Raw genomic sequence first — 27,114 nt, forward strand, 5'->3', positions numbered from 1 at the left:
GAAACACAGTTCATCCATTTGGTATGCAGAAACAGTGTAAACCAAAAATATCGAAAGTTTTTGCAGCACGGCCAACCATACCGGCGTTCAATAAAATCGACCAATCAGAGAGGGCTTTTACTTTGACAAAACTTTGGGTGATTTTTGGTTTCTCTTGTCACATCCTATCCTAGATCTCGAGAACTAACCAAAAAAAAGGAACCAAATAAGGTAGGAGAATATTTTTAGGGGTAACAAATATGTCTATAATATTTCGACACCGCTCCTTCTTCTGAAAGGAGGGCTTCCACACAAATTTCTGCACATCTCGAGAAATAATCAAGCAAATGGAACCAAATTTGATATGTTGAGGTTTTTGAGAGCAAGAAAAATTTTCGACTCCAGACGCCATTGGTAAATTTGAGATGGAAACTTCCGGTTTCTATCCGGAAAATATCTCAGCGGGATATGACCAAATACCACCCAATATGGGTATTTCCGAAATCGTGATGATGCACTGAAACCACAAATCGACTTCCGACAACATTTTGAGTTGTAATATGGCGACTTCCGGTGACTGGAAAACTTCCGAGAATGACCCAAAAACAACCAAATGTGGATGTTCCTTTAACCAGAATGACGCTCAGAGGCCAGAAATTGTCTCCAAATATCAACAAACAGCCAAAAATGGCCGATTCCCATCCAATATGAGATGCTTTGATACCTGAATGATACACAGGAGCTAGAATCGATCACAGACACCATTTTGAATTTTAAGATGGTGACTTCCGGTTTCTGGTAAACAGCCGAAAATGACTAAATAACACCTATTATGGGTGTTTCTGGAACCAGAATGACGCTCAGGGGCCAGAAATTGTCTCCAAATGACATTTTAAAATCCAGGATGGTGACTTCCGGTTTCTGAAAAATAGCCTAAAGTGAACAAATACCACCCAACATGAGTGTTTCTTTAAACAGAATAATGCATGGAGGTAAAAATTGACCTCAGACACCATTTTGAATTGTAAGATGGCAACTTCTGGGAAACAGCCGAATACTACTACATATGAATATTTCCGTAATCGAAATAATGTATAGAAGCCAAGCATTGACCCTGGACACCATCTTGAATACCACTTTCAGTTTCTGGAAAATAACGAAAATAACTGAATACCACCCAATATGAGTATTTCCGGAATAGAGGTGATGTACTAAAGGCAAAAGTCGAGGATGTTGTCATTCCGATAAAACCAATTATCTCAAACGATGTAAACAAATCGCAAGAAATCAATGAGTTTGGAATGTTGAAAATTATTAAATTAAACACAAAAATAGGCGGGACGAAGTTTGCCGGGTCAGCTAGTGGTTAAATAACTTTTTCATTGTAAACTATAACGTGGTAGAATGTTTAGCAAAAACATGTATTTCTGTTAAGCTAGTAACTTTGTAGAAAATCTTGGAAATAAATCATGCTTCGGGTGAACTTTCCATATGAAACTATTCATATCTTTTCAAATAAAAGCTTAGCTTAGTTTAGCTCAGTTCTGACTGTACATATCAATGGTTGCTACTCCGTGATAGGTCCGAGCCACTCAAGATGCACAATGAATCAACTGAAAGAACGACTGGGAGTGGTAATTCCTTCTCACTGTGCATCATTCAATGACCCGATTTTTTATAGACCAATAACGGCGCCGGCCACGTCCCTACAGTCAGGTGGGGATATCGTCGGTTTCGTGCAACACCGGCACAACTCAAATTTTTTGCCGTTTGAAAATTTTGATGTCAAACGACGCCGAAAACGATTAAGTTTTATTTCACAAAGACTTGTTTTAAAATTCACCAAAAAAACTGAGTTATAAGCTGATGTGTCTTTGAAATTTGGAAAAAAACGTTATAAAAGAGGTTGTAACTTGCTCATAGTTTTCGTGGATGTCATAAAGCTAAATTTAAACGCTAATTTTTCAATTCCGTTTCTTTTAAAACTATGAATTCCAGGTTATGCCACTGCCGCACGAAACCTACAATAAGGAAGGAATGTTAGAATGTAGTCTTTGCTTTGTAAGAGACCGAGTATACCTCTGCATCCCTACAAAGACCACGGAAGAGAGTTTTTGTTAGTGAGTTGGGTTTTTGATCAGGATTCACTCTGATAAGTGATATGACCATGATTCAATAGGATTAATGTAATAATATAGATCTGATCAGGTTCATATTTTGTGAAGTTCATAAAAATGAATTACAACAATGAGAAGTATTAGGGCACGTGAAGAAGATCTCGGTTGGGTGCCTTCCATAGCTGAAATATTCAAATTCTAACGCAAAAAAAAAATTAAAACAATATTTGAAATACGTATGAAAGGAATCCGTCATGTTGTGCTAGAATAAAACGGATGAGCTTATATTAGTATTTCTACAACATTGCAGCACAACCATTCACCGTATAAAGTCATCGAAACAATAAAGAAATGATTATTTACATATAATGAGAGATTGATATAAATTAATTACAAAATACAATAGAAGATATTAGGGCATGTAAAGAAGATCTCGGGTGGCTGCCTTTCATAGCTGAAATTTTCAAAACTTTTCACATATAAAACGCAAAAAATAATAACAATTTTCGAAAACGTATGGAAAGTGTCTAGTCTAGTTCACGACATATCAATAGTTCTTATTGTGCTGCTCTTTGCGGCTGGATAGAAGAGATAAAAACTTGACATCTTCGACAAAACTGCTAGTAAAAGCATTTGTTAATATTTTTCACAAAGCTAACTGATTATACTGGTCCACAACGGTGCTCTCCAAAACTGTTACTGCTCAGCCTGAAGGGTTTTTGCCAAAGACCCTAGTCCCTGGTCGTTCCTCTGGGGTCTGTTTGGGGCTGGGTTCCCAAGACCTCTTTTTTTTCTACTCCCTGTAGGCCGTGAGTGACTCGAAGGTCCTCAGGGTCGGCTTCGGGTCTACTTTGGAACCAAGAATTAAACTCGCTTATAATTTTAACTGTTTTTATTCCAAACAACGACTCACTCTGCAATATGGGGGAGGCACGTCGCCTGCGCTGGTTGCTCTGGTTGTTGCTCTGCACGATACTCGTCGTGATGCTTGTCGTTATGTTGGAGGGGACAACAGCTTGTCGTAGTTTCTATTCAGGATGACTACGACCTCACAAGCTGCGGTAAACCGGAGATCCGGTCGGTGGGTCTTCCGCGTTGATTCAGCCAGACTATGATAACGGGTCCTGGTAGGTTTTCATGGAGAGAAGTTTGGGATTATATCAAATACGCAGTTATTCGGCGTTCTTCTGTCGTACCTGACTTGTGTTTTCCTTAAAGAAAAAATATATAAAAATGTTAGACCAAATCGGTGAATATTCAGTAAATTGATTAAGAAACTTTTTCGGACACTCTAAATAAGTGATTTGAACAGGAAAATCTAATAAACACATACCGCATAAAAACAACTTTTTTGGGAAATTCGCGTAAAAATTCACGTTAATTCTGAAACCCGCGTAAAAATACGTCAAAAACCGCGTAAAAAGACCTCAGTGTATAAACACAACATTGGGTACACTGCACAGTGGTTCAATAAGGCAAAAAGTGGAACTTAATTCCATAGCGCCTTTCACCTTCATCCTAGCTTAATAAAGTCTTCAGAACAATTGTTTGTATGAATGACTCGCATAATCTTAAATTGTCAAAAAGTATGGAAAGTTTAGTATACTAAAAATAAAAAAATAACTTTTTTGAGTTAAGAGATAGAAGAATAGTTTATTTAGCAAAGTTGTAGAAGATTCAAAAATATGGAACTTTGTTGTAAGAATGAAAATCCTATCTTCTTTCGGTACGAGGTTATAGAATATACTACATGGAACTTACTTAAAAGTTAGTTTTTTGTACTTAATGTTTAAGTTAACTTTTTGCACTTAACTTTTGTTAGCTACATTTTACAAGAAAACGTTGGGTAGTTTAATATCAAAGTTCGTCAAAAGTTCATTTCGTCATTTCGATCACGTTAAAGCCATCGCATGAACGCTCTAAGATGCTTGATTCACCCACAGATGGACAGGCTTGATTTGACAAGAAATAAGTCTTTTTTCTGATTATTTTTCAAATCTACTCTTCACATATGTTGTTTTCTCATTAGCTAAAGGCACAGAGAGATGAGCTTTTTATAAAATAAATTATGTCGGTAAGATTCTTGATTAATCAATAGACCGAAAATTGGGAATTGGTGAGGTAAATATCAACTTTTTAAAAAATAAAAAAAAAATTCAATTAAATAGCAAGGCAAGCTTACTTATTCATTAGCCCACAGAAAACAGACCTGCCGGTAATCCTCGTAGATAGTAATTTCGGTTTCTATTGCGATCAAGGAAAAATAATTCCATGAGCGCTGCGAATTGCACTTAAATATGTCGGCGTTTTACTTGCTAAGCCAACAGAATAATTCGCGAGATATCTAATTAAACGAAAAACTTATCCTGAAAAATGTAAATAACCGTAGCTAGGGGTTCTTATTCGTTATTCTTCACATCTAGCTTTTTTTTTGTCTGAACTAGTTTTTGGGAGAATTTTATACAATTTCTATCAACCCTTTCGTGTCAAAATTAAAAAAAAACGCACTTTAAGACTTATAAACCTTTTTGCTCGAGAAAAATGAGAAAAGTTTAGATTTTTTAAGCCATGTAGCATTTTTTTGTTGTATTAAAAGTATAATGAGTGTTCAGTTTACCAAATAATTAAACAAAACTCATCTTAATTTAAAGTTCTAGAATCATTCAAGTTTGTGAAAAAGTTCATATCGTATAAATAAACCTCGAAGATACCCCAATCCTAAATTGCTGGCCGTTACGGTTTCGTGAATCAAAAACAAAACGGCGAGTTTGTATTACACTAACCAGACACCCATATGTGAAAGCTCGAAAACAATTCATCCTTGCTAAGCAGTGGTAAATTTTCGAGATAAAACTGCGTGCGAGCTGCAATCCACAAAGGCAAAATATATCCCACCAAGCACCTCGGCTAAGTGCAGCGCGCTTAATTGATGTGGTTGGCCGCTAGAAAGCTATCACACATGCAGGAAGGAATTTTAAGCTATTCGCACTTGATCTTGTTAGAGATCTCATGATTGGCGGTGGCAGATGAATGAGGTAATAAAGGTGAGCTCATCGGTATTAATCGACCGAGAGAAAGTTCGAAAGCGGGTGTTTTGCGCGGAAATCTATTTATTACTCACCATCCGCCAAAACGGTATGTGGTTGACATTTACTCGTTTTAAAGCAAATTTGTCATGCGTTACAAGAGCGTGTTCGATTTTAAATTAATTAATTAGACACTCGATGGTCAAACTGATCTCAAACGTCGCTGCAGCCACATGCCAAGAAAAACCGAAACGCTTCATATCTCTTGCTCTGTAAATATCGATTGCCAAACCAAACAGTATTTGATGGTAATGATCTGTTCGTCATCGATACACCAGCTGCATGGCGCAAGGTACTTTTGGCATTGGGCATAAACTAGTCGTAGACGAAAAAAAGAAAAAATAACAACGACATCACTCAACGCGAGAAGGTAAATCGGCCGTTTCATCTACTGGCTCACGATCGGTGGTGATGATTTCCAATCTTCTCTAAAATCCCACTGGTGCAAAACGAGAAAAAAAAGAAAACTCCGCAATTTACGTCATCGTAAGCGTAGAGACCAGCTGGATATTTCTCGATTTTTCTCGCAATTTTCGGTGCATCCTGAGATCGGTCTCGGTTTTTTACGCACCAATTCAACGTGCGCTCCCAGCGTCGGTTGGTGTGTAACACCATGCGTCTCCATCGTAGAGTAAATCCCACTTTACGTTTGTTATGAACACAAATCGCCGCAACATTGTAGATGGCAAACTCACGGCGGCCCCACACACCGCCAAGTTCAAGTTCGAAGGAAGGTGATGATGTTATTTCTGATCCAATTAGATTAGTGCGAAGGGTACGTGTTAGAGAGTTGTGAGGAATGGAACTTCCTTTAGTTGCACAACCCCCTGTAGAAATGCAGTTCTCCTGTCAAATAAAACTCACAAGCTGACATTGAAACGGATTCACTCCCGACTGTATCGAACAATTCGTGCGTGGGATGCCACCCAGCCAGAATGGCGCAACTCGACGATCGATCTTCACCGGGGTACTGCAGTGCAAAATTTTGTTTACACAAACAAAAGAAACACTAATCTGTTGCTCGAATTGCTGTCTGGTGTAGAGAAATAATCTAGCTGCTTTTTTCTTTCATTCACGGGCGGCTGTGATCTTTCAAAAATGTGAACACGCAGTCATCAAATTTGTCTGCTTCTGGCCGTGAGCTTGAGCACGGCAAGTGTGTGACAAGCCTCCCCTGCTGTGCACTGCCGACAAATTGTATCGTCCCGCAGTTAGTACGCTTCGGTGTGAACAATCTAAAAAATGATAGAAAACCTTTCTTTTGTTTATATGAAGCAAGCTTTTGATTGTTTTTTTTTTGGTTTTGTGATAAATCGAGTGTCAGTTGTTATGTAACGTTTCTATTTGCGTCCCATGTGAACGTTCGAATTTCATTTGCGAATGCTAAAAAGATTTGCCTCAGTCAAACTTCCACCAACAGTATCACACCTTTGAATCAGTCTAATGGTTATTGATGGCATCTGTCCAGATTTTTATGACCAATTCCGACTTGTATCTTGAAGCGAACTTTGTTGAAAAATCTTCTGTTTGTTGTGAATTTGAATTTAGCAAAATAATTAAATCATGTTGTTGAGGACCCTGCAGGGAGAAAACAGATGCACTTTATTTTTTTGCCAAACACACACCACAAGGGGTGGATGGACGGCTATCATGTCTTTTTATTTCTGGATAATATAAAATTTTACTGCCAGTGTTGGCTGTGGTATCAGCAATTATATGCAAAAACCATAATGTAAAATTCCACTTAAATAATTTTGCACTGTTTATTGGCATATTAAATGGTTGGCTGTTTGCGGTATTTAAAGTGAGAACTATTGATTCGAAGCATGCTAGCTAATAGATTTAAACTAACATCTCTGTTGTATAAATTGATATAGATTTTTTTACAGACAAAATTTATTTATATGAGGATTTTTGTTATGATTAAATCAGTTTTTTCAATACTCAGCAATGTTTTCGTTCACCTAACATTTATTTGGCACAGCACCTAACGATGTTATTATTGAGTAAGTATTTCCTTCGTATCATTATTATACAATCGCCCTATCGCCCTATGAACCGAAACACTAGAAAATCTGAATGAAAAAAAAAATTAATATGTATAACTAACATGCATTGTCGATGCATCACTCAATTCTGATTTTACTTGGATAGTCGTTGATTAGAGGGATAGGTCCCTATATTCGGTTTAGAACATTTTAAATTTATCAATAGCCGCTTGTAATTGCGCTAGGGTAAAAAACGTTGTTTTGTAGTTCGCGGATATGGTTTTTAATCGTAATTTAACTGATCCGGCTGTTTTGAGCCAAGAGAATTTATTACGTTATTCCTGAACTAAATGGCAGTTGAATTTAAATAGTTAACGGAAATCATCTGTAAAATACATCGCAGTTTATTTTTAATTGCAAGGCGTCTACAATATACCCGAGATTGTTCAATGCGGTCCGAAATACTAAAAAAACTTACGAATTACTCATTACAAACTGATTACAACAAACCAATGTGACTTCGTGTTTTGTGATCCCACCGAACTAAGAAATTATGTTTGGTGTAATTTGATGAAATAGATTCAAATACAGTTTAAAACAGTTATGGACAATTTATACCACAAAAAGCCACACAGAGATATTTAAAAATCTCTTTAAGACCGTTTGAAATAATGTCAGTCAGACTGCAGCAAAATATTTACAAACTCCAAAATTTTCTAGCACGTAAATATGTAAAATACAATACGTAGGGTAGCCACTCCTATATTATTCTCAGTACCTATATTCATTTCATCACGCCTTTTTGATCTATTTATCGTCAAATTTTACCATATTTTCAACGTAAAACTTTCAGCCACTTGAGAAAATCGAGAAGCAAATAGATATACTTTCAAAAATTTGTAAAAATTTGACGGTAATTTGGGCAAATGCGAGAAATAAGATGAATATAGGTGCACCAAGCTGTTGAGATGAATAATGGAGCGATTACCCTTAACTCTTACATAACTTAATAAGAAAACGAAAACCAAATGACGAAACATTACGAAGAATGGAATGTGCTTAAAGTAACGATGAGGTGAATAATTCAATTCTAGATTTAATACAAAATTGATGGGAACAAGCAAAGTATGAAATGAATGAATAACTTCAAGTTAAGCCGGAAATCTTAGAAACATTTCATAGGTTAGGAAAGGTAGAAAATAACTACTATTTTTTTACAAAACTGTTGAAGAACACTGTTCAAGGCTACCCGAGGAAAAAAATAGATATAAATTTCAACTTTAAACGTTGGAAGACTTTTATAAGCGCTAGAAAGCTGTAAAAATAATACAGTAAGTTTCCGTTTTTGGCAACAAAATTTTCAATTTCAGTTGCCAAAACTGGAACCGTGCCAAAAACGGAAACCTTTCTTGCCATTAATATATTCAATTTGAGCTTCGAAATTATATGGAAAATTTATTTACTTATACGATTCAATAGGTTTTTAACAAAATCCGTCGTATATAGCGCTTTGTGATACATAGGGGATAGTCAAAATAAGTAGGATAGGCAAAATTTTGATGAAATTTGAAATGCTGTAGCTTTGCCAAACGTTATTCGATTTTAATAATTCGAACATCATTGAACTGGAAAACTTTTAAAGTTTCATTTACTGTCTACAAATGTGGCTTAGGTCACCCGATTATTCCTGAGTTCCGGTAGGCATGTCAAACCTGTTAATTTTTGGACGGATTTCGTAATGAATTACCTGATGAAAATAGTTCTTTGCATCATTGACATAGATAACAAAACCATTTCTGAAGCAAATGGTTAATTGAGATCCGGAATCGGCCAAGAACTCATTGAGAAATGGCTATTTTTCATCCGGAAGTCCTCGGAGGAACCTGTAGTAGGGGTCATACTCAGGCCACATTTGTGGTCAGCAAATGAAACTTTAGAAGTTTTCCAATTCAATGGTGTTCGAATTATTTAAATCGAATAAAGTTTGGCAAAGCTACAGCATTTCAAATTTCATCAAAATTTTGCCTATCCTACTTATTTTGACTATTCCCTGTATCATTCTAAGGAAACTACATTTAATCACGCTGAACAAAACACAAATAAGCTGGCAACTTAAACGACTATTTTTTATTTGGCTGAAACTTTGCATAGATGTTTTTATAGGCGAAAGATGCCATTTGGTGCCTATTTGTTCAATTTTTTGGAACACGGCTCGTTTTTGAGAAGCTCTTGAAAAATGCCGTTTTGGAAAGATATTGATGATTACAAATATTTTTAGGTTACGAAAAAAAAAATTTTTGTAGAGTGTAAATTTTATTCGGAAAGACAAAATTGTGTTCTACAACTTTGCCGAAGGCGTCATACCGATCAAACTAATCGTTTTGCCCCTTGTAACAATGTACTATAAAATGTTGCCAAAGACGGAACCCTTTTGTTGCTAAAATCGGAGTGTGCCAAAAACGGAGCATGCCAAAAACGGAACATGCCAAAAACGGAAACCTACTGTACAATTCCAATCCTAAATTTGACTCGAATGACTCAAATATAGATTTTAAAACTGAAAATAAACATTGTCAGTCTTCTTTATCTAGCCTTTGTAGGACACCCAAAAGTCCAATCGAAAATAAAATAAAAATACACTTCAAGTTTTTAACGATTGAACCAAAAAAAAAAAAACACAAAAGCATGAGAAATATGAAAAATAATGCCACATGGAATTATTGAAATCCGGAGTCATCAAAATCTATTTCTATCAACCGAACAAAAAATAATTATGGTTATGGTTATGTTTTCTCTGAGTATAAATCCATTGTGAAAAACATATACATTGCAGTTACTTTTTACGCGGGGATACGTAGCTTAGAAAAAAACACCCATTAAAACTACGTAAACTCGAAAATCCTCTTTATAAAACCACACCAAGTCCGATATCGGCGAAAAAACCTGCGTAAATTCAGATTTCATAACATGAAACGGGATTACATAATCAGTAAAAAAATAAAAAGGTTTGGTCGAATATGTGATCAACATACAGTATGAATAAACTATATGAAAATGTCACACCTTGTACGTGAAAACGATGCTTTTTTTAGGAAATCCGTGTAGCTCTAATGCAGATTTTAAAACTAAAAATGTATATTTAAAATCTTCCCCATCAAACTTTGGAGAAAACACAAAAGACCAACTATTCCACTATTAAAACAAATAAACTGGCTTAGCAACATATAAATTTTGCAAACAATGGAATCTACAACCAAGAAAAATAAGTAAATGACAATATTAGCGTAAATTATGTAATTCGTGTAAAAAAGTTTCATTTAAAAAAGTTTTTGTTAACGTCTGCAAAATAATTCCAAAAAAAAATGAACAAGAGAACCTGCCAAATATAATGAAAAACAGAAATATATGAAAGGTCGAGAATATTTCACGCAGAGTTTTTTTTTACAGTTACTTTAAAAGCAGTTACGAAATATTCTCCTTTTTGTTACAAATCTGCTATCTTGAAAGCTATAAGAATCAACTCCAGTGAAGTAATAATGTAATAAGTAATAATGTAATGTAAAATAATAAACATGTTGTCGCACCAGTTAAGTATTTGAGCAATTTATAGCGCTTCTAATCATTTTCAATCGACCCTGAACGTATAGGATGATGGTAGGATCTATATAATGTATGTTTATGATGATGTTAATTCTAAAATACTCGATTTCAAGATTTTTTTCCGGTAAAAATTACCATTGCCGCCAAACAAGCCGTGACCAAGACGCGCCACAACAAGGGCCAATAAGCTCCGAAGCAGAAGGCTAACATGCCACTAGCAGAAATCAGCACGCGTAGTTAAACGTTCTTGAAGCCTCAGAATTAAATTCAAAAGCGTTACACGTTGTCAAGCAATCTCGTGCGAGCGCTTTTTAGTGCATACTGCGCCAATTTGAATTTTTCTCGTTTTTAGGTATAAGTTGACTAAAGTTCATAGTATTATAAATTCCAAAATTGCGAAAGTTGTGGAAACCACAGTTTTTTTGTATTATTCACAACTCAGTTAAGCATAGAAGCTTCTATAAAATTAATGAATAATTACATGTTGGATAGAGCCACAGCGAATTGTACAGTTTTTTAAGTATTCAAGTCATTACGGCACACTTTTTCATATGAGAACTTCAGGAAAGCTGGGTTTTTATTAGAAAAGCGAAGATATTCGTCATGAAATTCAAAAATCTTGTTGGTCGGCGTGACAACAGTCCATTTCAAATTTAATTTTGATTTTGTTTTGGCATTTTATACGCAGTTTGTTTGCATCAGTAGTAGACAATAGACCAGTCGTATGCTCCCGTGCAGACGCGTTTTCAACTCTCACGTGGTCAGTGCGTCTTGAACTGTCCTACAGATCAGACGTTTTTTCGGTTGCTTGTGGACTGGTCTTTGACTGCCTATAGCTTCAAAGTTTGTGTTTTGTCAGTGTGTCTTTTAAAGACTACCTGAAAGTTATTTCCCATCGGTCTTTCTCAAGACTACCTACTTTTGAATTTAACATTTGTTTTACCGTTTTTCGTATCACCTGAAATGGCTGGACGGAAAAAGAAACCTCGCATCGCTGCGGGGAGGAAAAGAGAGGCATCTCTTTCTGACACATCGAGTGTCTGTAGTGACAATCCTTTTGATATTTTGCCTGAGCAAGAAGCTGGTGAAATGGAAGTTACCAATAATGAAACTATACAAAATATAAAATCTTTAAAAAAGGAGAAAGTTCCACCTATTGTGGTAACTATTTCTTCTGAATTTAATATATTCAAAAAGGAACTTTCAACGTTTGTTTTTGACGTTAAAGTTACCTATCAAATTGGCCGTAGAGGTGAATGCCGCTTATTAGCCGACTCAGTAAAGGGTCGTGATCGTCTTGTTCAGTATTTAACTGACAAGATGTACAAATTTTTTTACATATGACACTAAGAACGCCAAGCCGTTCAAGGTTGTCTTGAAAGGTCTCACCAACGATCAAACCGTTGATGAGATCAAACTTACTTTAACAGAATTACTTGGCATAGCCCCTACCCACGTAATTCTAATGAAACAAAAATCACGAGGCGAAAACAGTCAGAGAACTGGAATTTCCCTTGTTAATTATTTAAATCATTTTAACCGCAATGAGGTTAACAACTTAAAATTTTTTGAAAAAGCACATGCTCTGTATAATGTGCGTGTAAAGTGGGAAATTTATAGGAAGTATGGCGGAGGTGAAAAGCATATCACCTAATGCCGTACTTGCCAACGTTATGGCCATGGTTCCAAATTCTGTAACATGGACCAAAAATGTCTTAATTGTGGAGACTCTTCTCACAAAAAGGACACATGTCCTGTGAAAGAGAGTAAAAATTTTCGCTGTGCGAATTGTAACGGCAACCATAAGTCAAATTTTTATCAATGCCCAGTCCGTTTAGCAATTGTTAAGGCAAGGCAAGGTAAACAAAATTCAATTTCTCAATTAAAACCAACTTCAAAACAAAATTCTCCAAGCGTACCAGTGACGCATAGTTTACCTACTCCTTTGCATACCCGTTTAACTTATGCACAGGTTACAGGTAGTTCGAACATTATACCGCCTAGTGTTGGTAGTTCGAAAATGACCGTTAATATGGGTAAGCAAAACACGCTAGAAAATAATTGTACACCTATCACTCCAGCTAATATTGCTACCGAAAATATTTTTTCTAATGTCAACTGCCTGGGGCCTATTACGGCAGGTAAACTTTCTTTTTTGCAACAGGCAATGTTCGATCTTATGAACGCCATGTTGCAGGCAAAATCAATGTTTGAAGCCATTCAAATAGGCACAAATTTTACTATTAAAGTTGTTTCTAATTTAAAATTTAGCAATGATTTTAAATAAAACAATTAAAATATTAAATTGGAATGCTCGCTCATTGAAGGCCAATGAGAATGAGCTTTTTAATTTTTTAACAGTAAATAATGTGCATATTGCAATTATTACTGAAACATTTTTAAACCTAACATAAAATTAAAATATGATCCCAATTACGTGGTTCATAGATATGATAGGATTCAGGGTTCCGGCGGTGGGGTTGCAATTGTTATTCATCGCCGAATCAAACATCGTGCTCTTCCCCATCTTGAGACGAAAGTTATTGAAACTTTGGGAATTGAAGTTCAAACTGAACTTGGGATTTTATTTATTGCCGCAGCATATTTACCATTTCAATGCACACGCGAGCTCAAAAATTATTTTAAAGGTGATTTACAAAAACTCACCAGAAATCGTTCGAAATTTTTCATAATCGGCGATTTTAACGCTAAACATCGTTCATGGAATAATTCTCAAAGTAATTCCAATGGCAAAATTTTATTCAATGATTGTTCTTCAGGATACTATTCTATTTTGTCTCCGAATAGTCCTACATGCTTTTCTTCTGTAAGAAACCCTTCAACAATTGATTTGGTGCTAACAGATCAAAGTCATGTATGTAGTGATTTGATCACACATGCTGACTTTGATTCTGACCATCTTCCAATAACTTTTTCTTTATCACATGAATCAGTTTTAAACCCTATGAGCTCTGTTTTTAATTATAACAAGGCTAATTGGGAAAGATACAAAACTCATATTGAGAGAAATTTCAATAATGAGCTTGATTTGCAAAACGAAGTGAGTATTGATTTCGCTTTGGAAGCATTAAAATGTGCAATTGTTGATGCCAGGAATTATTCTGTTCCAAAGGCTCAAGTGAAATTTGATTCACCAATAATTGACGAAAATCTTCAACTTCTAATTCGTTTGAAAAATGTCCGCAGACGTCAATATCAACGTTCTCGTGACCCTGTTTTTAAAACTATTTATAAAGATTTACAGAAAGAGATTAAGCATAGATTTACTCTTCTGAGAAATCAAAATTTTGAGACTAAAGTTGAAAAATTGAAACCATATTCAAAACCATTTTGGAAGCTGTCGAAGATTCTTAAGAAACCTTCAAAGCCTATTCCAGTTTTTAAAGATGGTGAACGTTTTCTTGTATCCAATGAACAAAAGGCTCAAAGACTTGCTCAGCAGTTTGAGAGTGTTCATAACTCAAATTTGAATTTTGTGAGTTCAATTGAAAATGAAGTCACACGTCAATTTGATTTAATTTCTTCCCAGAATTTTTTACCTGCAGAAATAATTGAAACTAACTTGAATGAGATTAAATCAATTATTAAAAATTTCAAAAATATGAAAGCACCTGGTGACGATGGAATCTTTAATATACTAATCAAACATCTCCCTGAGAGCACAATGGAGTTTTTAGTAAAAATTTTCAATTGCTGCTTCAAAATTGCATATTTTCCCAAATTATGGAAAAATGCAAAAATTACTCCCATTTTAAAACCAGATAAGAACCCAGCTGAAGTTTCAAGTTATCGACCAATCAGTTTGCTTTCTTCAATAAGTAAACTGTTTGAGAGAATTATTCTTAACAGAATGATGTCACACATCAACGAAAATTCAATTTTTGCAAATGAACAGTTTGGATTTCGCCATGGGCATTCCACAACTCATCAATTGCTCAGAGTTACTAATATGATACGAGGTAACAAATCTGAAGGTTATTCCACTGGAGCTGCTCTTTTAGACATAGAAAAAGCATTCGACAGTGTTTGGCATAAAGGTTTGATTGCGAAATTGCAAACTTTTAATTTTCCAATTTTCCTAATCAAAATTTTAAAAAATTATCTTACTGATCGAACTCTGCAGGTTGTCTATCAGAATTCAAAATCTGATAGATTTCCTGTCAGAGCAGGTGTACCTCAAGGTTCAGTCTTGGGTCCAGTCCTGTACAACATATTCACTTCAGATCTTCCTGATTTGCCTCCAGGATGCAGAAAGTCATTGTTCTGCGATGACACAAGCATTTCCGTAAAAGGAAAAAGTCTTCGTGTCATATGCAGTCGATTGCAGAAAAGTTTAGATATTTTTTCTTCCTACTTGCAAAAGTGGAAAATCTCTCCCAATGCTTCTAAAACTCAAATGATAATTTTTCCGCATAAGCCTAGGGCTTCTTTCCTCAAGCCAAACAATAATCACGTTGTCAAGATGAATGGGGTTATTTTAAGTTGGTCCGACAAGGTTAAGTACTTGGGACTAATTTATGATAAAAAACTTATTTTCAAAGAGCACATTGAGAGTATACAAGCCAAGTGCATCAAATATACGAGATGTTTATATCCTCTCATTAACAGGAATTCTAAACTTTGTTTAAAGAACAAACTTTTGATTTACAAACAAATTTTTAGACCAGCAATGCTTTATGCTGTACCGATCTGGTCAAGTTGCTGTACAACAAGGAAGAAAACGCTCCAAAGGATTCAGAATAAAATTCTGAAAATGATTTTGAAGCGTCCTCCTTGGTTTGGTACACTCGAATTACATAGACTTACTGGTGTTGAACCATTAGAAGCTATGTCAAATAAAATTATTAACAATTTTCGACAAAAATCGTTGCAATCCTCAATTGTTACGATAAGCTCTCTTTATAGCCAATAAGTTAGCAATTAAGTTAGTTGTAAGTTTACTTCCCCTTTCCTGACAAGTAGGTTTAAATCCCTACGAATGATAAGTCCTAATTGCGAAAGCAAACAAATCCTAACAATCAAAATTACAAATTTCTAACAGTGTTGAGAAGTCACCATTTGTGATTGGACACACATACTCATTATTTACTAATATTTATCATAAATACTTAAGCTACTAACAAATCCCCCCTTAAAAAAAAAAAAAAATAAAAAAAAAAAAAACTCTCACGTGGTCGACCTCACGTTTTGCTCATCTTAGGGTTTTTAGAGTGTGTGACTTAACGGGGTGTATCCAGATATCTGTTCTTGTTTCACGATGACCGTTTAGTCGGAAACTGCCCGCTCGCTGCTTTATAATAAGCACGTATTAAACCAAAGTTCGTCACTTACCACGTTGATACAATCTTCCTTTCCGTCGCAGTTGTGGAGATGCAGAGGTAAACTCGGTCTCCGAGAACAATGACTGTTACACCTCCTTCTTTAAACCCTCTTTTCGACCTTTCTGCTGTACATTGAAGATGGTTAACTAATCTCCAGTAGCCATACACGTGGTTCTTTGTGCAACTTCACATGCTCAAATTCATTACGGAGGAGCAGTTAGGGTAAACTAATAGTGGACCCCTTTTTAAAGTGATCCACTATAAGAAGGACCTCTTTCTGCTAGATTAGTTTACCCCACATAATTTTTTCCGCTTCTCTAATTGTTTTTTTTTTGTTTTTGTACCTATTTGGTGGTACAAAACTCGTGCCAATTTAGTAAACCCATATTCGATTTCACATGATTTTGCAGTATTCTCTGGCAGTCTGTGACGCTACTGGAGAGATTCTGCATATGGTGTGGGTAAAGAGGACTAAAATGAACGTTAACTTTGCACCAACACAAGTGCAACGATTCAAGTTTGACTAATCAAAGCTGTGCGGCTCTCGATCGTTAGGTAAACCAACCTCAGATTCTTTCAGTTTATGCGAAAACTCAAGGGGCTTCCAGAAAATTTTCATCAGGAAACATCTTATCCAGCTAATCTACTTACAAATCACGAGAAACATGTGTGAGTTCCAATTTAGGGTAGAACTACCTTGAATGGACCATTTCCTTCAGTGAACCACCCTGATGGAAAACTATTTTCTTGATATAGGTTTTAACCCATAGCGGACCACTTTCTTATAGTAGACCACTTATCTAAGTAACTAATTTTTTTCTTAATATTAATAAATGTTAAGAAAAATATTATTAATACTTTAAATGTTTCTCGTGATTCTGATGCATACTGGCGGGATAAGATTTTTCCAGATAGAAGTATTCTAAAAATTATATTATATTTCATCTTCGACATAAAACATCGTACAGACAATTTAACTTATGTACTAATTCTTAGTCTAAACACATATTTCGACACACCAAAATCAAACATGTTTATCACATCATTAAAATAATTACAACAGACATCCAATGGGTTATTCATTCCATAGAGAGTGCGGTGATTTGGTCGGGGGAAAAACTCAGGTTGACGCAGCAATCGAAGGAGTATGTTGAATCGCAATTTCCCAAGAATGTCCGCGCAATCTATTTGATTTGTTAGCATATCAAATATTAGCATACGTTGAAGGAAAACTCGTCTACTCGACAATGTGGGCAAATCGATCAACATACAGTGGCTTTCATACGATGGTAGGTTAGTTCTGTCTCTCCAGTTTAGAGATCGAAGAGCATATCGGAGAAAGTGTTTCTGAACTTGTTCTAACCGGTCGATGTGTATTGCATGATACGGCACCCACACTTGCACCGCATATTCCAGGACACTGCGCACTAAGGCAATACAGTATCTTTAGCGTGTAAATATTGTCGAAGAATTTCGAATTTTGCTTCAAAAAACCCAATAGTGAGTAAGCTTTAGCCGTGACTACAGAAATGTGCTCCGCAAACCTTAATTTGCTATCGACAAGCACTCCTAAATCTTTCACTGTGGTCGTGCGGGTCAAGCTCGTTGACGCCATTTTGTACTTGAAGGCAATCGGTGCACGCAAGCGGCTGAATGAGATCACGCAACATTTGGTCACATTGGCTTCCATTCCGTTCAAGCTGCACCATTCCAGAAGCAGGTCGATATCCATTTGAAGCGCACAACAGTCAGCCTCCATTGTGACTACACGGTAAAACTTGTGGTCGTCAGCGTACAATAATTTTGGAGATTTCATATGAACAACAGAGGGCCCAGAATACTGCCTTGAGGTATTCCTGAAAAAATCTCAAAAGGTGTAGAATACGTTTCACCTTCCTTCACCGAAGAATTACATCCGGTAAGGTAAGACGAAATCCATAGTGTCAGCCACTCTGGGAGTCCTATCCGCTTGAACTTTTCGACAGCAAAGTATGTGGCATCTGTCGAATGCTTTGGTAAAGTCAATGTAAATCACGTCAATTTGCTCCTCGAGTCACGTAAAAATTCAGTTAATGGGAGGGGTGGTCCACTATAGGCTAATTGACCCTAAATTGAAATTTACTTATGTTTCTTTGAAGAAGCTGGATAAGACGTTTCTCGATGGAAGTTTTCTGGAAATCACTGGAGTTTTCGCATAAACTGAATAAATATGACCGGTGGTTCATTATAGGATGTGGTTCATCTAAAGTAGTTCTACCCCGTTTTACTATATCAAGATTGATATTGGAATTTTCAAATATTTCCCGTCATTCTGATGAAAACTAACTGGATAAGATGTTTCCCGATGGAAGTTTTCTGGCAAAAGAATTTTTTACATAAATTGAACTGAAGGACGTGGTTCATCCGTGGTAGTTTCATTATGTAATCAATTTTTATTCTGAACCGCATTTAGGCACACTGTTTGTTCCAAAAATGGTTTTGAACATGTTAATATCAACACCTAATTGAGTTAATCTGACTATTGGTCCACTAAACCACCTGGTCCATCCAAGGTCTTCTTGTGGACCACTCGCCAGATTAACTCAAGTTATGTTAAAATTAGCGGGATTTTCAGTAAACTTCCACCGGGAAACATCTTATCCAGCTAATTCACATCACAAACATCTTTGTATTCCGATTCATGTCTAGCGGTGTTTGACCAATAAATAATTAATGGGCTCAATGATGGCTATTCCGTTCACGAGTTTCTTTCAAGTACGTTTTACTAAGTCAAAGCCGACGTTTCAAGGATATATTTTCTTGTCCTCAGGGCAAAAACAAAACAAACGAGTTCTCGTAAAAAATTACACCATTAACCGCCTCTCAATATCCTCCCGGTTTCAGAAATACTTATATTAGGTGAAAATAAGTAATTTTAGGCTATTTTTCTGTCAAATGGCATCTGAGGCTATTCTGTTTCCGAAATTAATTATTTTGGGAGCCTTTGGCAATTTCTGGTTGTTTTCCAGCAACTTTCAGTTGCCACCTCGAATTTCCATATTAGGTATGCGGACGATTTCAGGTTTCTGGAAACTCTCATATTTAGTAGTGTTTGCCCATTTAGACTGTTTTCCAAAACCCGGAGGTCACCATGTTGGATTTCCGAATAGCGTCTGGAGTCGATGTCTGACCTCTAGGTATCATTTTGGTTCCGATTTATTTCCGATCTCTGGACATCAACTATTTTCTAGAAACCAAAAGTTACCACGTCGGATTTCACAATGCCATCTAGGGTAAATATTCGGCCTCTGTTTATTATCCCGATTACAGTTATAACCATATTTGATTATATTGGTAATTGACCTTATTTTCAGTTCTGAGTAGTCGAAATTCGTATTTAAAACATGGCTCGCCAATTTTCATAATTATGAATTTGGGCGGCTACGTAACTAATTTCCCAGTCGATTGTTACAAGAACGAAGGAAATCCGTTGAAAACTTACCGCATAAAAGTGTAAATTAATTTATAGTGGCCCCTTCACTTTATCAACCTACAGTGGCCCACCCGTCAGATCAACTCACCTTCTTTTAACATAAATCAGAATTTATAAATATTTGTGATGCAGATTGCCTGGATAACATGTTTCCCGATGGAAGTTTTCTAAGATCCATCGAGTTTTCGCACAAATTGGGTTAATTTGTCTGGTCCACTATATGAAAGAGTCCACTATAGGTTAATTTATACTATACATTTGGAATTGTATTTGATTTCGTCCCCTGTTCTGATTTTACATTTTTATTTTATAATCCTGTTATAATAGACCTTCCTCAAAGACGTAATTATACATAAAATATAAATCTACTAAGGGTCCGTTACTAGTATATGAGCCCATGAGCATCCTTTTTTTGGAAAACCCGCGTAATTAAACGGCGTAAAATCCGTGAAATAGCGGTATTTTTATAAGATGGTGAGATGAGAGCGTGAATATTTGATTAGGGGCCATCCACATACCACGTGGACAGATTTTTAACGATTTTGATCATATTTACAGTTCGCTTATTTATCGCTTTCCCTACTTCACATACTGTTTGCTTGATGAACTTTCGTGTTATAGGGTAAGAGCCGTTGTTAAAAATAGTTAAAATTCAGTTCGAAAGACAGAATGACAAAGTAATTCTAACGATGAGTCAATGTAATCATACAAATATCAAAAGTGCGGAGAAAAACTGAACAATAAAACTCTCAAGGTTCTGGTGGTGCACATGTAAGAACATGCAAGAAGAGCGTATACGACACAAAATATATTATTAATATTATTTTTAAATACCTTGAAAACAGCTTTTTTTGCTGATAAAATTTGGTAATGTGTTTAGTTAACTATACATCGTGACGTGACTGATAATACAAATTGCTTATTGATTTTCTGTTTTCTGTGAGTGAAAACAGTAAGTTTAAACTGATTTACCAATGTTTTAAAAGTTGGCTTTAAAATTTTGCTTTTTGTTTACCGGTAAAATTAATAAAAAAACTGCAATATAAAGGTAAAATTTTCAAAGGAATATCAGAAGCCATCGACTGCTCATATAATATGGTGATAAAATCTAACAAATACCGGATGAAATCATAAATACGAGAGTGGAAAAGGAAAACCGGTTTTAGGAATGACCGCTGAACATGTACTTAAAGTGGTCAATTTCAAGTTTCGTTTTGGTGATTACAGATGTAAAAAAACTTCTTTTCCACCAATTTCAGTATTAAGCGGTCATCCCTAAAATTGGTTTTCTTGTTCTGCCGTAACGTTTCTGATTTATTCCGGTATTTCATGGATTTTGTCATCATATTCTGTAAGCAGTCGATGGTTTCTGTTATTTTTTTATTCTCGAATCCGTTTTTTACAACGTTTTAGTAAGGATAAATGCTTTTTCTGGCAAAGATTTCATCTGTTGAAATATAAACACTCTTTCGAAATATACTATTCGATTTAGAGTGGTCCAAAAACATGTACACAAATCTTGAATCCTTTAGTTCAGGTGTTCCAAGACCTCGTGGAACCTTAAAATTTTTGTAGCTATAAAGCTTTCTTGATCCTCTTTGTTGTTGATATAATATTTAACAAATTATTTTGTTTCTCGTGAAATGTGGAAGCTGAATAAACTGAAATAAAAAAGTTAACAATTTAGTGCTCCAGTTGCTAGATGTGCGATTTATAAAATATGAAACGAGCATTGAATACCTCTTCTGTTATGAAAGATTTACTGCATATTAACCAATAAATTTGCGAATAACTCATCTAAAGTGTATTACCAACGAAATTCCAATGCCCAATTCATTACAGCTTCTCAATTAGCCACGATCTCTTCCATCCCGTATTGGGTAAACATCCGTTAATCACTAACACACTTGAAGTGAATTTGCGCGCCCCCATATTTCATATTCGGCGCTCCCTGACCTGTCGATGCTCTAGTAAATGTTGGCACGGGGAGGGTCAGTTGGTCCTTCAAGAGGACCGGGACGCGGCCGTAGCATGTTGGCGTTCCAATTAGTTTTCGGTTTTTCTCCTCCATCTGGCGACCCACGGGACGAACGATTGATGAAGGTTACACACATAGCACACCTCACGTTGTTTCTCACGTTCACAAATCACACGTAAATGGTTGCACCTGTCCAACTTTTTCACAGTCAATGACCACCGGCAACTGGCTGGCGGGACCGTATTACGAACGGTGACCAACAACGGTGTAAGTTTGAATGTGACACACTGGGAAGAAGTAGAGCATTTGTTAACCCTTAATTGATCGTTTGGGTTGAGGTCGATAAAATAAAATTATTACTTTACGGTCACATCATCAAATCACAACGCAAACAAGCAAAATGATTCAACACTTTTTCTGTCCTTTTCCATTTTCAGGGTCCCGAACAGATTCACGTGTCCAAGTTTTACAAGGAAGCAAAGGACGGTAAATTTATCAGCTGTCTATCCGACGATGCACGGACACTGTACCAAACCTTCCGGAAAGGTGTTATTGAGTCGAATAATGGGCCGTGTCTCGGTTGGCGAAAAAACCTGCACTCTCCGTATGAGGTTGGTGTTTTGCGTATGAGCGTTGCATCGCGTTCTTATTAATGCCTTTCTTTCTCTCACAGTGGATGACTTTTAACGAAGCATTGCTGCGGGCAAAGAATTTCGGTTCCGGTCTGATTGCACTCGGACTGCGTCCTGGGCCAAGCACATTCGTCGGAATCTACTCGCAGAATCGACCGGAATGGATCCTCTTCGAGCAGGGCGTCTACTGCTATTCAATGGTTGTTGTTCCTCTGTATGACACTCTCGGACCGGATGCGTGTGCGTTTATTATTCATCAGGCTGAAATTACTGTCGTGGTGGTCGAAGATGACAAAAAAGTCAATTCACTTCTGGACAAAGCACCAAGGTGCGCAATCCTATAATCTGACAAAGAAAAAGCAATACAATAATAATAATTTTTCGATTTTAGGAATCTCCGCAAGTTAATAGCTATAAAAGAAGTTCGACCAGCGACGATGCAGCGTGCAAAAAATCAGGGTATCGAGATATACACATTCGACGAGGTGGAGAAGCTGGGAGCAGCTAAAGGCTTTCCGGAGGTCGAACCGAAGCCCTCCGATATATGCACTTTGTGTTACACATCTGGAACGACCGGTAATCCGAAAGGTGTGATGCTGTCCCACATGAATGTTGTATCCGGAGTTGCTGGGGTCTTGCTACAGCTGGGTCCTCATAAACCTCGCGTTGGTGATGTGATGATTTCGTTCCTGCCACTTGCGCACATGCTGGAGCGATGTTGCGAGAACGGGGTTTACTACAATGGTGGTGCCGTCGGATTTTACTCCGGTGACATTAAAGAACTCACAAACGACTTAAAGGCTCTGAAGCCAACATTGATGCCAGCCGTTCCCCGGCTTCTGAATAGGGTGTACGATAAAATATACGCGGAAGTGGCTCGATCATCTGTCAAGAAGGTACTGCTACGGATGGCACTGAATGCAAAAGAGTCCGAAATCAAACGGGGAATCATCCGAAAAACCAGCCTTTGGGACAAGATCGTCTTTCGAAAGATACAGGAGGGATTCGGTGGCCGGTTGCGGCTAATGGTTGTTGGCTCGGCTCCTCTTTCGTCCACGGTTCTTACCTTCTGCCGAGCGGCACTCGGCTGTTTGATTTGCGAAGGCTACGGACAAACCGAGTGTACGGCACCGATTACGCTAACCGTGCAGGGAGATTTCGTTCCTGGTCACGTGGGACCACCGGTGGCATGTAACGCAATCAAGCTGGTTGACGTTCCCGAGATGGAGTACTACGCATCCCAGCAGCATGGTGAGATCTGCGTCAAGGGATCCAATGTGTTTATTGGGTAAGAGTTGAAAAATAATTTTCAGGATAAGCATTTCGGAAATATCAGTAAATTTCAGTTTATGGACCGTGACGCATTGAGCGTTACGAAATTACCAACTGACTGCGTGAAATGACTCAGTCAACTTAGTAAGTGCCATTAATAACTGTGCATTTCTTTTAAATATCCCAGGTACTACAAGGACCCGGTCCGAACTGCAGAAACAATCGACGAGGACGGTTGGCACCACACCGGTGATATCGGCCAGTGGCAACCTAACGGAACATTGAAGGTGATCGACCGCAAAAAGCACATCTTCAAGCTGAGCCAGGGCGAGTACATCGTGCCGGAGAAAATCGAGAATGCGTACATCCGCAGCCAGTACGTGGAGCAGGTCTTTGTGCACGGCGAAAGTCTAAAGGTACGCAGAAACCTTCACTTCTATTCTTTCCAGGTTGCGTTTAAATTGTATATTATTTTCGGTTTCAATTTGTTTTCTCTAGAGTTGCGTTGTCGCGGTCGTCGTGCCCGACGTTGAAGTGATCAAGAGCTGGGCCATGGAGAACAACATTCCGGGAACACTGAGCGTACTGTGCAATAATCCGGATGTCAAGCAGCTCATCATGAGCGACATGATTGCCTGGGGCAAACAGTTTGGACTTAAATCATTCGAACAGGTTTGTTGATATTTGACTCACCTTAATTTTAATCCCCCATTCCAATTAAAATTGTTCTGTTCCAGGTCAAAGACATTTACCTTCATCCGGATCCCTTCTCGATGCAAAATGGGCTACTAACGCCAACGTTCAAAAGCCGCCGGCCTCAGATCAAAAACTACTTCGCACCTCAACTGGACGACATGTACAAACATCTGGACTGAATCCGAACACGTTATTGAAACGTACTTTTGCATCTGTGTGCTGTGTGCGTATGTGCATGTATGAATGATACGTATTATCATCGACAGCAACTGTGTGTATGTGTGAAGATCGTAACCTTAGCAAATTCAATTATGATTAGCAAAATCCTCAATACCAATGAGAGATATCCTGAAAACCATAAACATTAAAAAAAAAGTTCAATGGGATCATCAGCCCGCTAGTACTTTGTAGATACCAATTGAAACTAGAATACATTTTTAACTGATAAAATCAAAAGCATGAAACAAAACTAGCAGCAAAGTTAATCTTCAAGCCCGTCAATTTCGTACGTTGCCGACTATTCTGCAATGCCTGTCCGTTTGCCACCGTGGAAAGTCAGCGCTTCGAAGAGCGTCTCGAAGAAAGGACAGTGTGAGGTTCCCAGCTGGCTACCAGTTTTACTACTTATTCTCGTTTCCTGTCGGCCGCTGAGCTGTATTGACAGGTAGGATTTACTATACTTTTAAATACATCACGTTTCGTGCATCGGAAACGATACCAAAAAAAAAAAAACTACTTAGTTGTTACTTAATAAATTACTATTAAAACATTACAAGGACAAAAACGTTACTTAAAATAAAGAGGCAAATGGTTTACTAACAGGAACTGACATTCGAACCTAAGGCTAGATGCTCTGAGTCAATTTCTTGTTCTTATGACGTTGAATCCCCCATTAAACTGCTCTCCGGTTGGGGTTAGTATCTACAGTGTTGAAAGTGAGTGAGTAATAGCAAGTAAAACAAACGATTGGAAATAGTTTTCCAAAAACTTTTTTTCTTTAGTTCAATTAGCTTCAAACTTAGAATGATTTTTTTTTCTTTTCGCAATAACTATCATTAAAATCATATTAAACGCTAGTCAAGGTTTACTTCGCAAGCTGCGTTTCCTTCAAATTGATTCCTTCGTGATAGTGTAGTTTTTTTAATCGATAGGTACGGTGACAATATTGAAGTATCATTAAATTTATATTGTAGATTGTAGTCTGCTGTGAAATGTTAATAAAGGGTGAAACTATTCGGGAAATCAATAGAAAATTCATAATTTTAACACAAAACTTTAAGAAAAGTTTTCGAAGGGAATTATTTTCGATTTTGCAACCACAACGTCCAAAGCCGCAATAAATACCAGTTTCTGTTTCGTGAGCATGGTGCTAGGAAGCTTAGAAAGTCGCTGATGAAAAGTGTTACAATTGAACGATACAGTAAGCAAAACATATGATTTTACAAAGCAAACGAGAAACCAGCAAACACACTAACTACACTGAGAACTAGTGGCAGAAGCATAAAAGCACCCGTAGGTAGACAAGTGTGTAGCCAGAGATAAAACAGAAGCTGTAGAACCGCTTATCGATATTAGTGAGCCGGAAGCGAGGCGAATGAAATCGTTACGAAACACAAATTAAACCGAAGAAAACGAAAAAAGAAACTCTTTTACTGGATGCCTACTTAATCTCTATAATACATGCAATATGTAGTTAGTTGAAACATCACTGATAAACCATTAAAGTCAGCAACAAACACTTACTCAATGATAGCGTTAATTATTTTTCTATTGAGTGAACATAAACTTTTGGGGAGAAAACAAAGATTACTGAGCTCAAAGCAAATCCAATTCGACCTGATTGAACTCGTTAGTTTTCCATTTCTCTCAAGTGTTATCTGGAATTTTTTTGGAGTTGATCAAATCAATCCTGGAACCAACAACTTCGTCATTTTGAAGCGCTTTTGTATTACTACCTCTACAAAGAGTCGACAATTAAATTTCAAACTGGCGTCAGATATTATCAGTAAACAGGATTGCTTGTGAAAACGAAAGTCACCTGTAGTATATTATCGGACATCGATATTCAGTGTCTGGGCATCATTTTTTTTTTTGACGTCCAACAACGTTATATTATTTCTCCAACTAGAATATTTTACGATAGTTAAGTGTCTTGAACATTTTTACAGTATATCAATGCTTTTTAGAAATATTACTGATATGCAGCGAGCAGACTGTCAAGTTTGTAAACAATATAAAAAAAAATCAGGAACGAGTTATTCAAGGCACATTTTCCCTTGAGCTCATTAGGATCGTTTTCTATTTTGGCCTTTTCTGGCCTTTAGAAGCACTTTTCGGCGATTTTGAGCTCAATTTGGGATCATTTTCTATTTTGGCGTTTTCTGGCCTTCAGAAGCACTTTCCAGCGATTTTGAGCTCAATTTGGGATCATTTTCTATTTTGGCTTTTTCTCGCCTTAGGAAGCACTTTTCGGCCATTCTGAGCTCAATTTGGGATCATTTTATATTTTGGCCTTTTCTGGCCTTCAGAAGCACTTTTCGGCCATTCTGAGCTCAATTTGGAATTATTTTTTTATGGCTTTTTCTCGCCTTAGGGAGCACTTTTCGGCCATTCTGAGCTCAATTTGGGATCATTTTCTATATTGGCGATTCCTGGCCTTCAGAAGCACTTTTCGGCCATTCTGAGCACATTTTGGGATAATTTTTTTATGGCTTTTTCTCGCCTTAGGAAGCACTTTTGGGCCATTCTGAGCTCAATTTGGGATCATTTTCTATTTTGGCCTTTTCTGGCCTTCAGAAGCACTTTTCGGCCATTCTGAGCTCAATTTTGGATCATTTTCTATTTTGGCCTTTTCTGGCCTTCAGAAGCACTTTTCGGCCATTCTGAGCACAATTTGGGATCATTTTCTATTCTGGCCTTCAGAAGCACTTTTCGGCCATTCTGAGCACGATT

At 37.0% G+C, this 27,114-nt stretch overlaps 1 protein-coding gene across 10 annotated transcripts in view; it reads left to right on the top strand.

Annotated features, from left to right (window-relative positions):
* Positions 1–25,909, top strand: part of LOC129720749 (long-chain-fatty-acid--CoA ligase 1) — a 90,178-nt gene extending 64,269 nt beyond the window's left edge. For all 10 annotated transcript variants that reach the window (XM_055672427.1, XM_055672432.1, XM_055672429.1 and 7 more), the window contains 6 exons: positions 22,000–22,173; positions 22,236–22,522; positions 22,586–23,482; positions 23,654–23,882; positions 23,965–24,138; positions 24,204–25,909. In XM_055672427.1, the coding sequence (XP_055528402.1) occupies positions 22,000–22,173; positions 22,236–22,522; positions 22,586–23,482; positions 23,654–23,882; positions 23,965–24,138; positions 24,204–24,341 (1,899 nt within the window). In that variant the 3' untranslated portion in view covers positions 24,342–25,909. The remainder of the gene's footprint in view (positions 1–21,999; positions 22,174–22,235; positions 22,523–22,585; positions 23,483–23,653; positions 23,883–23,964; positions 24,139–24,203) is intronic.
* The last annotated feature ends 1,205 nt before the right edge of the window (positions 25,910–27,114 follow it).

The sequence above is a fragment of the Wyeomyia smithii genome, chromosome 2 (genome assembly GCF_029784165.1).
Source record: "Wyeomyia smithii strain HCP4-BCI-WySm-NY-G18 chromosome 2, ASM2978416v1, whole genome shotgun sequence".
Classification (NCBI taxonomy): domain Eukaryota; kingdom Metazoa; phylum Arthropoda; class Insecta; order Diptera; family Culicidae; genus Wyeomyia; species Wyeomyia smithii.